This window comes from Salmo trutta, chromosome 2 (genome assembly GCF_901001165.1).
Source record: "Salmo trutta chromosome 2, fSalTru1.1, whole genome shotgun sequence".
In the NCBI taxonomy this organism is placed as follows: Eukaryota; Metazoa; Chordata; class Actinopteri; order Salmoniformes; family Salmonidae; genus Salmo; species Salmo trutta.
Window position 1 is genome coordinate 40,682,686 of NC_042958.1, and position 15,394 is coordinate 40,698,079.

At 46.9% G+C, this 15,394-nt stretch overlaps 1 protein-coding gene across 1 annotated transcript in view; it reads left to right on the plus strand.

Annotated features, from left to right (window-relative positions):
- Positions 1–15,394, plus strand: part of lyst (lysosomal trafficking regulator) — a 153,211-nt gene that overhangs the window by 53,652 nt on the left and 84,165 nt on the right. Inside the window, 8 exon segments of the mRNA XM_029701898.1 lie at positions 1,920–2,076; positions 2,248–2,421; positions 3,508–3,668; positions 7,192–7,382; positions 9,044–9,289; positions 10,627–10,674; positions 11,174–11,299; positions 14,770–14,919. Of these exon segments, the coding sequence (XP_029557758.1) occupies positions 1,920–2,076; positions 2,248–2,421; positions 3,508–3,668; positions 7,192–7,382; positions 9,044–9,289; positions 10,627–10,674; positions 11,174–11,299; positions 14,770–14,919 (1,253 nt within the window).

A 15,394-nucleotide genomic window follows, 5' to 3' on the forward strand; every position in this document is an offset into this window, starting at 1 on the left:
CAAGACATGCTAACCTCTCACCATTACAATAACAGGGGAGGTTAGCATTTTATATCATACCCCCAAGACATGCTAACCTCTCACCATTACAATAACAGGGGAGGTTAGCATTTTATATCATAACCCCAAGACATGCTAACCTCTCACCATTACAATAACAGGGGAGGTTAGCATTTTATATCATAACCCCAAGACATGCTAACCTCTCACCATTACAATAACAGGGGAGGTTAGCATTTTATATCATAACCCCAAGACATGCTAACCTCTCACCATTACAATAACAGGGGAGGTAAGCATTTTTGAGTGGTATGCTATTCATGAAAAAGGGGTACAACTCAACATTAGGAAGGTGTTCCTGATGCTGTGGACACTGAAGTCTGATAAAACGGCATCATGTTCACAACCATCACACAACAGACCACTGGAACGACAAGACAATTACACATCACACAACAGACCACTGGAACGACAGGACAATTACACATCACACAACAGACCACTGGAACGACAGGACAATTACACATCACACAACAGACCACTGGAACGACAGGACAATTACACATCACACAACAGACCACTGGAACGACAGGACAATCACACATCACACAACATACCACTGGAACGACAGGACAATTACACATCACACAACATACCACTGGAACGACAGGACAATCACACATCACACAACATACCACTGGAACGACAGGACAATTACACATCACACAACATACCACTGGAACGACAGGACAATCACACATCACACAACATACCACTGGAACGACAGGACAATCACACATCACACAACAGACCACTGGAACGACAGGACAATTACACATCACACAACATACCACTGGAACGACAGGACAATTACACATCACACAACATACCACTGGAACGACAGGACAATTACACATCACACAACAGACCACTGGAACGACAGGACTATTACACATCACACAACATACCACTGGAACGACAGGACAATTACACATCACACAACATACCACTGGAACGACAGGACAATTACACATCACACAACAGACCACTGGAACGACAGGACAATTACACATCACACAACATACCACTGGAACGACAGGACAATCACACATCACACAACAGACCACTGGAACGACAGGACAATTACACATCACACAACATACCACTGGAACGACAGGACAATCACACATCACACAACAGACCACTGGAACGACAGGACAATTACACATCACACAACATACCACTGGAACGACAGGACAATCACACATCACACAACAGACCACTGGAACGACAGGACAATTACATATCACACAACATACCACTGGAACGACAGGACAATTACACATCACACAACATACCACTGGAACGACAGGACAATTACACATCACACAACAGACCACTGGAACGACAGGACAATTACACATCACACAACAGACCACTGGAACGACAGGACAATTACACATCACACAACAGACCACTGGAACGACAGGACAATTTCACATCACACAACAGACCATTGATGCAGTGTCTTAGACCACTGCGCCACTCGGGAGGCCCCTTCTAATCCCTCTTGAAGGGGAAGTAATCTGAAAGTAATGGAAAGTAATCAGATTACTGGGTTTGGGAGTAATCTAAAAGTAACGGAAAGTAATCAGATTATTGCGTTTGGGTAATCCAAAAGTAACGGAAAGTAATCAGATTACTGGGTTTGGGTAATCCTAAAGTTAGCTACGTTACGGATTTACATGCGGAGTCAATCACCACCTTCCGGAGACACCTGAAACCCCACCTCTTTAAGGAATACCTGGGATAGGATAAAGTAATCCTTCTGTTGGATCAGTTTAACAGAAGTAATCACAGCTTCTCTTATCTTTCTATTGAAATGTGGATGGATTTGTATGTTTTTCTCTGCCCTCCAGAGGAGGGGAAGGCTCCTACGTTGGAGCCAAACCTGGGGGCCACCCCGGATGGGCAGAGGGTGGTGGTGGAGAGCCTGATGCACGTTCTTTCCATGGGCTCCAAAGCTATGATGCTGCAGGTTTGGGCTGACCTCTCCACTGGAGTATTCACTTTCAGGTGGGCAGCAAAGGAGGCCGATGTGATACATTTGACTGATTGGCTGGCTGACTGGCTGGCTGGTTGATTGACTGACTTGCTGACTGATTGGCTGACTTGATTGATTGATTTGCTGACTGATTGACTGGCTGACTGATTGACTAGCTGATTTGCCCTGTCTCCTCTCCTCAGGATGTGTATTGACCCTAATGATGAGATGAAGGCGGGGCTACTGGCCCAGGCAGAGTCAGGGGAGGGTCTTGTCTCACCTGGCAGTTGGCATCACCTGGGTATCAGCTACACCCAGCAGCCTGAGGGCAAGAAGAACATCCATGGACGCCTGGCACTATGGGTCAACGGAGTCAGGTAGAACCCTTTATTCCCCCTGGCACCATGGGTCAACGGAGTCAGGTAGGATCCTTTATTCCCCCTGGCACTATGAGTCAGGTAGGATCCTTTATTCCCCCTGGCACTATGAGTCAGGTAGGATCCTTTATTCCCCCTGGCACTATGAGTCAGGTAGGATCCTTTATTCCCCCTGGCACTATGAGTCAGGTAGGATCCTTTATTCCCCCTGGCACTATGAGTCAGGTAGGATCCTTTATTCCCCCTGGCACTATGGGTCAACGGAGTCAGGTAGAACCCTTTATTCCCCCTGGCACCATGGGTCAACGGAGTCAGGTAGTATCCTTTATTCCCCCTGGCACTATGAGTCAGGTAGGATCCTTTATTCCCCCTGGCACTATGAGTCAGGTAGGATCCTTTATTCCCCCTGGCACTATGAGTCAGGTAGGATCCTTTATTCCCCCTGGCACTATGGGTCAACAGAGTCAGATAGGATCCTTTATTCCCCCTGGCACTATGTGTCAACAGAGTCAGATAGGATCCTTTATTCCCCTGGCACTATGGGTCAACGGAATCAGGTAGGATCCTTTATTCCCCCTGGCACTATGGGTCAACAGAGTCAGATAGGATCCTTTATTCCCCCTGGCACTATGGGTCAACGGAGTCAGGTAGGATCCTTTTTTCCCCCTGGCACTATGGGACAACGGAGTCAGGTAGGATCCTTTATTCCCCCTGGCACTATGGGTCAACGGAGTCAGGTAGGATCCTTTATTCCCCCTGGCACTATGGGTCAACGGAGTCAGGTAGGACCCTTTATTCCCCCTGGCACAGTCAGGTAGAACCCTTTATTCCCCCTGGCACTATGGGTCAACGGAGTCAGGTAGGACCCTCTCAAGATGGCCTTGACGACATGCTTGTTTCTGTAAAGATAACCCAGACTAAAGATGGCCTTGACGACATGCTTGTTTCAGTAATGACAGCCCGGACTAAAGCAGAATTGTGTTCATTGGGGAATCGTTCCTTTTTTCCGTCCATTTTCTTCAATTTGACACCTAATGAACATGACCGTTTAGTGTTTTTCTTGTTCTCTGATTGGTCCCCATCCAGGAAGTGTGAGGTGTCTCTGGACTACACGTTACCCAGGAAGTCCAGCCTGTCTTCAGACAGCAACAAGACCTTCTGTCTGCTGGGACACTGTACGGGACACAGTGAGGACGTGACCAGACAGGGTGGACAGTACGACATGGGCACTGTGCTGCTCTTTAACGGTACCAAGCTGTGTGTGTGTGTGTGTGTGTGTGTGTGTGTGTGTGTGTGTGTGTGTGTGTGTGTGTGTGTGTGTGTGTGTGTGTGTGTGTGTGTGTGTGTGTGTGTGTGTGTGTGTGTGTGTGTGAGAGAGAGAAAGAGAGCTCCTCTGAGGTCTCACCATTAAGAAAAAGAGCTGTACAACCCATAAGGAATAAATGAAACATACACATTCAACAACCAGTAATACAGCACATATCCTGCCCTGGCCTGAGCTAGCCTTGGCTGGCATCCTGCCCTGGCCTGAGCTAGCCTTGGCTGGCATCCTGCCCTGGGCTGAGCTAGCGTTGGCTGGCATCCTGCCCTGACCTGAGCTAGCCTTGGCTGGCATCCTGCTCTGGGCTGAGCTAGCCTTGGCTGGCATCCTGCCCTGACCTGAGCTAGCCTTGGCTGGCATCCTGCCCTGGGCTGAGCTAGCCTTGGCTGGCATCCTGTCCTGACCTGAGCTAGCCTTGGCTGGCATCCTGCCCTGGGCTGAGCTAGCCTTGGCTGGCATCCTGCCCTGACCTGAGCTAGCCTTGGCTGGCATCCTGCCCTGGCCTGAGTCTCTGTCTGTATTTTAATCTGTCCCAGCCAACCCCTTTGTACCTTTTCTCTCTCACTTGCACACATCTGTCTCTGTGTTGTTGTTGGGGCTATAACTCAACATCTGTCTCTGTGTTGTTGTTGGGGCTATAACTCAACATCTGTCTCTGTGTTGTTGTTGGGGCTATAACTCAACACTGCTCTCTGTGTTGTTGTTGGGGCTATAACTCAACATTGCTCTCTGCTGGTCATTTAAAGCATATCTTTTTTTTTAAAGCTTTAATTAACTAGGCAAGCTAGTTAAGAAGAAATTATTATTTACAATGACGGCCTACACCGGGCAAATCCGGACGACGCTGGGCGAATTGTGCGCCGCCCTATGGGACTCCCAATCACGGCCGGTTGTGATACAGCCTGGAATGGAACCAGGGACTGTAGTGCTACCTCTAGATGCAGTGCCTTAGACTGCTGTGATACAGCCTGGAATGGAACTGGGAACTGTAGTGACCCTCTAGATGCAGTGCCTTAGACCTCTGTGATACAGCCTGGAATGGAACCGGGGACTGTAGTGCCCCCTCTAGATGCAGTGCCTTAGACCGCTGCGCCACTCGGGAGCATGGCTCTGCTTCTTTCTCACTTCGATGATAGCCAGCTCCATGGTAACATATTGATGCTGGGTCTCTTTGGTAATAGTACTTGTGCATAGAGTTGTATGGTTTGTTTAACTTTGCAATCATTGGTTTTTGTTTAGCATCCATTTTACAGAGTCTCAGCATCACTCTGTTACCGTGGAGTTGACATTGTTATTCCATCTCTCGCAAATACTGTTGAGATGGAAGTTTACATACACCTTAGCAAATACATTTAAACTCAGTTTTTCACAATTCCTGACATTTAATCCTAGTAAAAATTCCCTGTTTTAGGTCAGTTAGGATCAGCACTTTATTTTAAGAATGTGAAATGTCAGAATAATAGTAGAGAGAATGATTTATTTCAGCTTTTATTTCTTTCATCACATTCCCAGTGGGTCAGAAGTTTACATACACTCAATTAGTATTTGGTAGCATTGCCTTTAAATTGTTTAACTTGGGTCAAATTTTTCGGGTTGCCTTCCACAAGCTTCCCACAATAAGTTGGGTGAATTTTGTCTCATTCCTCCTGACAGAGCTGGTGTAACTGAGTCAGGTTTGTAGGCCTCCTCGCTCGCACACACTTTTTCAGTTCTGCCCACAAATCTTCTATGGGATTGAGGTCCAGGGCTTTGTGATGTCCACTCCAATACCTTGCCTTTGTTGTCCTTAAGCCATTTTTCCACAACTTTGGAAGTATGCTTGGGGTCATTGTCCATTTGGAAGACCCATTTGCGACCAAGCTTTAACTTCCTGACTAATGTCTTGAGATGTTGCTTCAATATATCCACATCATTTTCCTGCCTCATGGTGCCATCTATTTTGTGAAGTGCACCAGTCCCTCCTGCAGCAAAGCACCACCACAACATGATGCTGCCACCCCCGTGCTTCACGGTTGGGATGGTGTTCTTCGGCTTGCAAGCGTACACCTTTTTTCTCCAAACATAACAATGGTCGTTATGGCCAAACAGTTCTATTTTTGTTTTGTCAGACCAGAGGACATTTCTCCAAAAAGTACGATCTTTGTCCCCATATGCAGTTGCAAACCATAGTCTGGCTTTTTTATGGCGGTTTTGGATTCGTGGCTTCTTCCTTGCTAAGCGGCCTTTCAGGTTATGTCGATATAGGACTCGTTTTACTGTGGCTATAGATACTTTTGTACCCGTTTCCTCCAGCATCTTCACAAGGTCCTTTGCTGTTGTTCTGGGATTGATTTGCACTTCTTGCACCAAAGTACGTTCATCTCTAGGAGACATAATGCGTCTCCTAACTGAGCGGTATGACAGCTACGTGGTCACATGGTGTTTATACTTGCATACTATTGTTTGTACAGATGAACGTGGTACCTTTAGGTATTTGGAAATTGCTCCAAGGATGAACCAGACTTGTGGAGGTCTACAATTTTTGTCTGAGGTCTTGGCTGATTTCTTTTGATTTTCCCATGATGTCAAGCAAAGAGGCACTGAGTTTGAAGGTAGACCTTCAAATACATCCACAGGTACACCACCAATTGACTCAAATTATGTCAATTAGCCAATGAGAAGCTTTAAAGCCATGACATAATTTTCTGGAATTTTCCAAGCTGTTTAAAGGCAGTCAACTTAGTGTATGTAAACTTCTGACCCGCTGGAATTGTGATACAGTGAATTATAAGTGAAATAATCTGTCTGTAAATAATTGTTGGAAATATTACTTGTGTCATGCACAAAGTAGATGTCCTAACCGACTTGCCAAAACTATAGTTTGCTAACAAGAGATTTGTGGAGTGGTTGAAAAACAAGTTTTAATAGCTCAAACCTAAGTGTCTCATATTAAATATTTTTCATTGTAAAAGGCACATCTTACTTGCTGTCAACTTCTCAAGCTGTGTGGTATAGCCAGGGTGTTTTTATTGTGTAAGGTAGTCTTGTTGCTAGCATGTTGACCAGCTTCCTGAGCTGGAGAACAGGGCTGTTCTCTGGGACCATGCCTTCTGGAGAACAGGGCAGTTCTCTGGGACCATGCCTTCTGGAGAACAGGGCAGTTCTCTGGGACCATGCCTTCTGGGGAACAGAGGTGTTCTCTGGGACCATGCCTTGTGGGGAACAGGGGTGTTCTCTGGGACCATGCCTTCTGGAGAACAGGGCTGTTCTCTGGGACCATGCCTTCTGGAGAACAGGGCTGTTCTCTGGGACCATGCCTTCTGGAGAACAGGGCAGTTCTCTGGGACCATGCCTTCTGGAGAACAGGGGTGTATTCATTCTGCCTATTCTGTTGCAAAACATTTCTTAAACGAAATGAATTGAGGAGGGACTTAGCTGAATTTGTCTCTGTCTGTCCCTCTCCCCACTAGGCTCCCGTATCGGGTCAGAGGAGGCATTCTACCTGTATGCCTCTGGTCCAGACCTCACTTCTATCATGCCATGTAAGTACGGTAAGCCCAGTGGGACCTTCTCCAAGTACGTCACCACGGACGGGTTGAAGTGTGACACTGTCAGAGAGCTAATGATGAAGAACAAGGATGTGGACACAGCAGCTCTCATAGTAAGTCTGAGTCCCTCTGTCTGCTAATAATACAAAGTACCAGTCAAAAGTTTGGACACGTCTACTCATTCCAAGGTTTTTCTTTATTGTAACTATTTTTTTTACATTGTAGAATAATAGTGAAGATATCAAAACTATGAAATAACACATGGAATCATGTAGTAACCAAAATAGTGTTAAAAAATTATATTTTAGATTCTTCAAAGTAGCCACCCTTTGCCTTGATGTCAGCTTTGCACAATCTTGGCATTCTCACAACCAGCTTCACCTGGAATGCTTTTCCATCAGTCTTGAAGGAGTTCCCACATATGCTGAGCACTTGTTGGCTGTTTTTCCTTCACTCTGCGGTCCAACTCATCCCAAACCATCTCAATTGGGTTGAGGTCGGGTGATTGTGGAGGCCAGGTCATCTGATGCAGCACTCCATCTCTCTCCTTCTTGGTCAAACAGCCCTTACACAGCCTGGAGGTGTGTTGGGTCATTGTCCTGTTGAAAACAAATGATAGTCCCACTAAGCACAAACCAGATGGGATGGCGTATTGCTGCAGAATGCTGTGGTAGCCATGCTGGTTAAGTCTGCCTTGAATTCTAAATAAATCACAGTGTCACCAGCAAAGCACCATCACACCTCCTCCTCCATGCTTCACGGTGGGAACCACACATACGGAGATCATCCGTTCACCTACTCTGCGTCTCACAAAGACACGGCGGTTGGAACCGCAAATTTGGACTCATCAGACCAAAGGATGGATTTCCACTGGTATAATGTCCATTGCTCGTGTTTTTTGGTCCAAGCAAGTATCTTCTTGTTATTGGTGTCCTTTAGTAGTGGTTTCTTTACAGCCATTCGGCCATGAAGGCCTGATTCACACAGTCTCCTCTGAACAGTTGATGTTGATGTATCTGTTACTTGAACTCTGTGAAGCATTTATTTGGGCTTCAATTTCTGAGGTTGATAACTCTAATGAACTTATCCTCTGCTGCAGAGGTAACTCTGGGTCTTCCTTTCCTGTGGCGGTCCTCATGAGAGCCAGTTTCATCATAGCGCTTGATGGTTTTTGCAACTGCACTTGAAGAAACTTTCAAAGTTCTTGACATTTTCCGGATTGACTGACCTTCATACTATATCTCTGTTTCTATAGGAGTGTCTGGCAGTAGTGTCTGTGTTCTATGATATTATATATCTATGTTTCTATAGCACGGTCTGTGTGTGGTGTATCTATGACATTCTGTCTCTGTTTCTTTAGGAGTGTCTGTGTGGCATATCTATGATACTATAACTATGTTTCTATTGGAGTGTCTGTGGTATATCTATGATACTATATATCTATGTTTCTATAGGAGCGTCTGGCAGTAGTGTACGCCCCCAGCAGCCCCAGGGTGTATACCATCTATGATACTATATCTCTATGTTTCTATAGGAGCGTCTGGCAGTAGTGTACGCCCCCAGCAGCCCCAGGGTGTATACCATCTATGATACTATATATCTATGTTTCTATAGGAGCGTCTGGCAGTAGTGTACGCCCCCAGCAGCCCCAGGGTGTATACCATCTATGATACTATATCTCTATGTTTCTACAGGAGTGTCTGGCAGTAGTGTACGCCCCCAGCAGCCCCAGGGTGTATACCATCTATGATACTATATCTCTATGTTTCTACAGGAGTGTCTGGCAGTAGTGTACGCCCCCAGCAGCCCCAGGGTGTATACCATCTATGAGCCAGTGATCCGTCTGAAGGGCCAGGCTAAGACCGTGGTGTCTCAGAGACCTTTCAGCTCTAGAGAGGTCCAGTCTGCAGTGCTGGAGACACACATACTCAGGACCATGTTGCCTGTAGAACCACAGGGCCTGCAGAACGTCCTACACAAGAGAGGAGGAACCGGGGCCTTCGTATTCCTCTTTGCACGGGTAGGACATAGTCTACATACTATTAATAGGAACCTGGGCCTTCATAGTCCTCTTTGCACGGGTAGGACATAGTCTACATACTATTGAGAGGAACCTGGGCCTTCATAGTCCTCTTTGCACGGGTAGGACATAGTCTTCATACTATTGATAGGAACCTGGGCCTTCATAGTCCTCTTTGCACGGGTAGGACATAGTCTACATACTATTGATAGGAACCTGGGCCTTCATAGTCCTCTTTGCACGGGTAGGACATAGTCTTCATACTATTGATAGGAACCTGGGCCTTCATAGTCCTCTTTGCACGGGTAGGACATAGTCTACATACTATTGAGAGGAACCTGGGCCTTCATAGTCCTCTTTGCACGGGTAGGACATAGTCTACATACTATTGATAGGAACCTGGGCCTTCATAGTCCTCTTTGCACGGGTAGGACATAGTCTTCATACTATTGAGAGGAGGAACCTGGGCCTTCATAGTCCTCTTTGCACGGGTAGGACATAGTCTTCATACTATTGATAGGAACCTGGGCCTTCATAGTCCTCTTTGCACGGGTAGGACATAGTCTTCATACTATTGAGAGGAGGAACCTGGGCCTTCATAGTCCTCTTTGCACGGGTAGGACATAGTCTTCATACTATTGATAGGAACCTGGGCCTTCATAGTCCTCTTTGCACGGGTAGGACATAGTCTACATACTATTGATAGGAACCTGGGCCTTCATAGTCCTCTTTGCACGGGTAGGACATAGTCTACATACTATTGATAGGAACCTGGGCCTTCATAGTCCTCTTTGCACGGGTAGGACATAGTCTTCATACTATTGATAGGAACCTGGGCCTTCATAGTCCTCTTTGCACGGGTAGGACATAGTCTACATACTATTGAGAGGAACCTGGGCCTTCATAGTCCTCTTTGCACGGGTAGGACATAGTCTTCATACTATTGATAGGAACCTGGGCCTTCATAGTCCTCTTTGCACGGGTAGGACATAGTCTACATACTATTGATAGGAACCTGGGCCTTCATAGTCCTCTTTGGGTCTATTGATGATGTTAGTCTCTCTGCTGGTTTCATTTGGCCTGGAAAGCTTTTTTCTGTATTTTTGTGAGGAAGCTTCTTGAACGTAACTGTCATTTCATTTCTACTTGAAGGAAATTTACACAAGATAGGCTGGATTCACTGTGTTCTTCTCAATGTGTTCTTATTAAGCCAATCTCTCTCTTTCTGTTGTGTCATGTCCCTCCCCTCTCCATCTCTCTCTTTCTCTTGTGTGTGTGTGTGTGTGTGTGTGTGTGTGTGTGTGTGTGTGTGTGTGTGTGTGTGTGTGTGTTTCCAGGTGGTGGAGCTAAGTGACAGTGAGCAGACCCAGGCCCTAGCTCTCCAGGTACATATATATCCTCATTAAATCAGTGCTTCTCAGACTTCTCCTCTGGCATCTCTAGACGTTTCACACTGTTGTGGTAGCTCTGAACTAGCTCACCTGATTCACCTTGTCAAGGGCTTGATGATTAGTTGACAAGTGGAATCAGGTGCTAGCTCTGGAATAATCACATACCTGGAACAACTGGAGGTCCCAGAGGAGAGGTTTGAGAATCACTGGGTTAAATTATTGTCTGGCTAGCAGGTTAACAAAGCACCTGTGCCGATATAAATGCAAATTAATTGTTTTTTTACAATATTCGACCATATTTGATCTCGAATGAAAGTTCTCCTTTACCAAGGTGGATAGTTTTGCCGTGTTACTGGGACCCCAGTGAGTTGTAACGTGGCGTGTTACTGGGGCCCCAGTGAGTTGTAACGTGGCGTGCTACTGGGACCCCAGTGAGTTGTAATATGTAATTCTATGTCCATTCTAGAGTTCTAATATGTAATTCTATGTCCAGGTGCTACTCTCTCTGGCCAAGTACAACCAGCACCGTATCAATGAGATGGACTGTTACCACGGTTACTCCATGATACACCAGGTTCTCATCAAGTCCAAGTGCATCGTGGGATACCATATTCTCAAGGTGAGTCATGTGACCAGGCATATGATGAATCCTTATATTGTTTTTTGCTGTTGTTGGTCCTGTTGATGCTCTGAATCCCCATGGATCAGTTTCATATCATCTAGTCCTTGGTCCTTTTGGTGCTTTGAATCCCCATGAATCAGTTTCATATCATTACATTTTACATTTTAGTCATTTAGCAGACGCTCTTATCCAGAACGACTTACAGTAGTGAATGCATACATTTCATTTCATGCATTTTTTTGTACTGGCCCACCGTGGGAATCGAACCCACAACCCTGGCATTGCACACACCATGCTGGCGTTGCAAACACCATGCTCTACCAACTGAGCCACAGGGAAGTCATCTAGTCCTTGGTCCTGTTGGTGCTCTGAATCCCCATGAATCAGTTTCATATCATCTAGTCCTTGGTCCTGTTGGTGCTCTGAATCCCCATGGATCAGTTTCATATCATCTAGTCCTTGGTCCTGTTGGTGCTCTGAATCCCCGTAGATCAGTTTCATATCATCTCGTCTGCTTTGGGCCTCAGTTATCTGATATGTGTGTGCAGTGAGTTGCTACTACTGCAACTGTGATATCCAATGGTTTTCTCTGCTGAGAGGCAGTGTACTGATGTTCCTGTCTTTTACCTGAGCTGAGTAATGACATCAATGCCTACCTGCCTGCCTGCCTGTCGGTCTGCCTGCCTGCCTGCCTGTCGTTCTGCCTGCCTGCCTGCCTGCCTGTTGGTCTGCCTGCCTGCCTGCCTGTCGGTCTGCCTGCCTGTCGGCCTGCCTGCCTGCCTGCCTGCCTGCCTGCCTGCCTGTCTGTCTGTCTGTCTGTCTGTCTGTCTGTCTGTCTGTCTGTCTGTCTGTCTGTCTGTCTGTCTGTCTAACTGCTGGGTGAAAACATCGATGCTGTCTGTATTCATCCGTGCATCTGTTTCTGTTTGTAGGACATTGTGAAAACAGAAGTAGGTCTGGTGATGTATTGCCACTGCAGTGGACGTTATAAATGGACCTGGCTGTGGCCTGCTCAATAGAGGCAGGGTGTCTCAGGAGAATGGAAACGCCAGTAGTGTTGACAGACAGAGTGAGATTCCACTTGTGATATAGATCAAAACACTTGGGTGAACTGTTGGAATCATTGAAATACGGTGTGTTCATAAAGTATTCAGACCCCTTAACTTATTCCCACATTTTGTTACGTTACAGCCTTATTCCAAAATTGTTTTTTCCTTCATCAATCTACACACAATACCCCCCTATGTCTATGTATATGGGGCAGCAGCCTCTAAGGTGCAGGGTTGAGTAACCAGGTGGTAGCCGCCTAGTGATGGCTATTTAACACTCTGATTGCCTTGAGATAGAAGATGTTTTTCAGTCTCTCGGTCCCAGCTTTGATGCACCTGTACTGACCTCGCCTTCTGGATGATAGTGGGGTGAACAGGCAGTGGCTCGGGTGGTTGTTGTCCTCGTTGAACTTTTTGGCCTTCCTGTGACATCGGGTGCTGTAGGTGTCCTGGAGGGCAGGTAGTTTGCCCCCGGTGATGTGTTGGGCAGACCGCACCACCCTCTGGAGAGCCCTGGATTTGCCGTAGCTGGCGGTGATATAGCCTGACAGGGTGTGCTCAATTGTGCATCTGTAAAAGTTTTTAAGGGTTTTAGGGGCCAAGCCAAATTTTTTCAGGCTCCTGAGGTTGAAGAGGTGCTGTTGCTTCTTGTTCACCACGCTGTCTGTGTGGGTGGACCATTTTCAGTTTCAGTGATGTGTACGCCGAGGAACTTGAAGCTTTCCATCTTCTCCACTGCAGTACCATCGATGTGGATAGAGGCATGCTCTGCTGTTTCCTGAAGTCCACGATCAGCTCCATCATTTTGTTGATGTTGAGGGAGAGGTTATTTTCCTGGCACCACTACACCAGGGCCCCCACTTCCCTGTCGGCCGTCTCGTCATTGTTGGTAATCAGGCCTACTACTATTGTGTCGTCTGCAAACTTGATGATTGAGTTGGAGGCATGGCCACACAGTCATGGGTGAACAGTGAGTACAAGACGGGGCTGAGCACGCACCCTTGTGGTGCCCCTGTGTTGAGGATCAGCGAAGTGGAGGTGTTGTTTCCTACCTTCACCACCTGGGGACGGCCCATCAGGAAGTCCAGGACCAAGTTGCACAGGGGGGTTCAGACCCAGGGCCTCCAGCTTAATAATGAGCGTGGAGGGTACTATGGTGTTGAAGGCTGAGCTGTAGTCAATGAACAGCATTGTATATGTCCGTAAACACTCCAGCCAGCTGGTCTGCACATGCTCTGAGGACATGGCTTGGGATGTCGTCTGGGCAGCCTTGCGAGGGTTAACACGCTTAAATATCTTACTCACGTCGGTCACAGAGAAGGAGAGCCCACAGTCCTTGGTAGCGGGCCGCGTTGTTGGCTCTGTGTTATCCTCAAAGCGTGGGAAGAAGATGTTTAGCTTGTCCGGAAGCAAGACATCGGTGTTGGGGACGTGGCTGGTTTTCTTTTTGTAGTCCGTGATTGTCTGTAGACACTGCCACATACGTCTCGTGTCTGAGCCATTGAATTGTGACTCCACTTTGTCTCTATACTGATGTTTTGCCTGTTTGATTGCCTTACGGAGGGAATAACTACACTGTTTGTACTCAACCATATTCCCAGTTACCTTGCCATGGTTAAATGCAGTGGTTCGTGCTTTCAGTTTTGCGTGAATGCTGCCTTCTATGCACAGTTTTTGTTTTGGGTAGATTTTAATAGTCACAGTGGGTACAATATCTCCTATACACTTCCTGATGAACTCAGTCACCATATCCGTGTGTTCGTCTATGTTATTTTCAGAGGCTATCCGGAACATATCCCAGTCCGCATGATCAAAACAATCTTGATGCATGGATTCCAATTGGTCAGACCAGCGCTGAATAGACCTTAGCACGTGTACTTCCTGTTTGAGTTATGCCTATAGGAAGGGAGGAGCAAAATGGAGTCGTGATCAGATTTGCCAAAGGGAGGGCGGGGTAGGGCCTTGTAGGCATTTTGAAAAGTTGAGTAGCAGTGGTTCAGTGTTTTCCCAGCGTGAGTACTAAAGTCAATGTGTTAGTAGAATTTCGGTAGCGTTTTCCTCAGATTTACTCTAATATGGTCATACATTTGGCAGGAGGTTAGGAAGTGCAGCTCAGTTTCCACCTCATTTTGTGGGCAGTGTGCACATAGCCTGTCTTCTCTTGAGAGCCAGATCTGCCTACGGCGGCCTTTCTCAATAGCAAGGCTATGCTCACTGAGTCTGTACATAGTCAAAGCTTTCCTTAAGTTTGGGTCAGTCACAGTGGTCAGGTATTCTGCCAATGTGTACTCTCTGTTTAGGGCCAAATAGCATTCTAGTTTGTTAGTTAATTATTTCCAATGTGTCAAGTATTTATCTTTTTGCTCTTTTCTTCTTCTCTCTGTCTCTCTCTCTGTCTGTCTCTCTGTCTGTCTGTAGACCTTGTTAGATGGGAGCTGTAGTAGTCCTATCTTAACTCTAGGGGAAGACGGTCAGTTCCACCTGGACACAGAGTCTACAGCCGTGGTCCAGGACATCAAGCTGCTGTCTGAGGTTCTGCTGGACTGGAAGATCTGGGCCAAGGCTCAGGTAAACTCAGTGATGGATGCATGGGCAGGTATTTAGTATTACTGTATACCAGGATATTTTGAAATACTGCAGGTAGGATTTACCAATACCATTTGAAACACAATTTATTTATATTTTCTTAAAACTGTGTGCTTTAACGCTGTCTTTTCGAAGAGTTTGTGGTCATATGCACATCCTTAAAAACATGAGTGCTGGGCTAATAAAGAATACTACGAAAGAACAGCCAGGCCCGCGCGCCTGTCAGATGACAGCCGGGCCCGCGCGCCTGTCAGAGGACAGCCGGGCCCGCGCGCCTGTCAGAGGACAGCCGGGCCCGCGCGCCTGTCAGAGGACAGCCGGGCCCGCGCGCCTGTCAGAGGACAGCCGGGCCCGCGCGCCTGTCAGAGGACAGCCGGGCCCGCGCGCCTGTCAGATGACAGCCGGGCCCGCGCGCCTGTCAGATGACAGCCGGGCCCGCGCGCCTGTCAGAGGACAG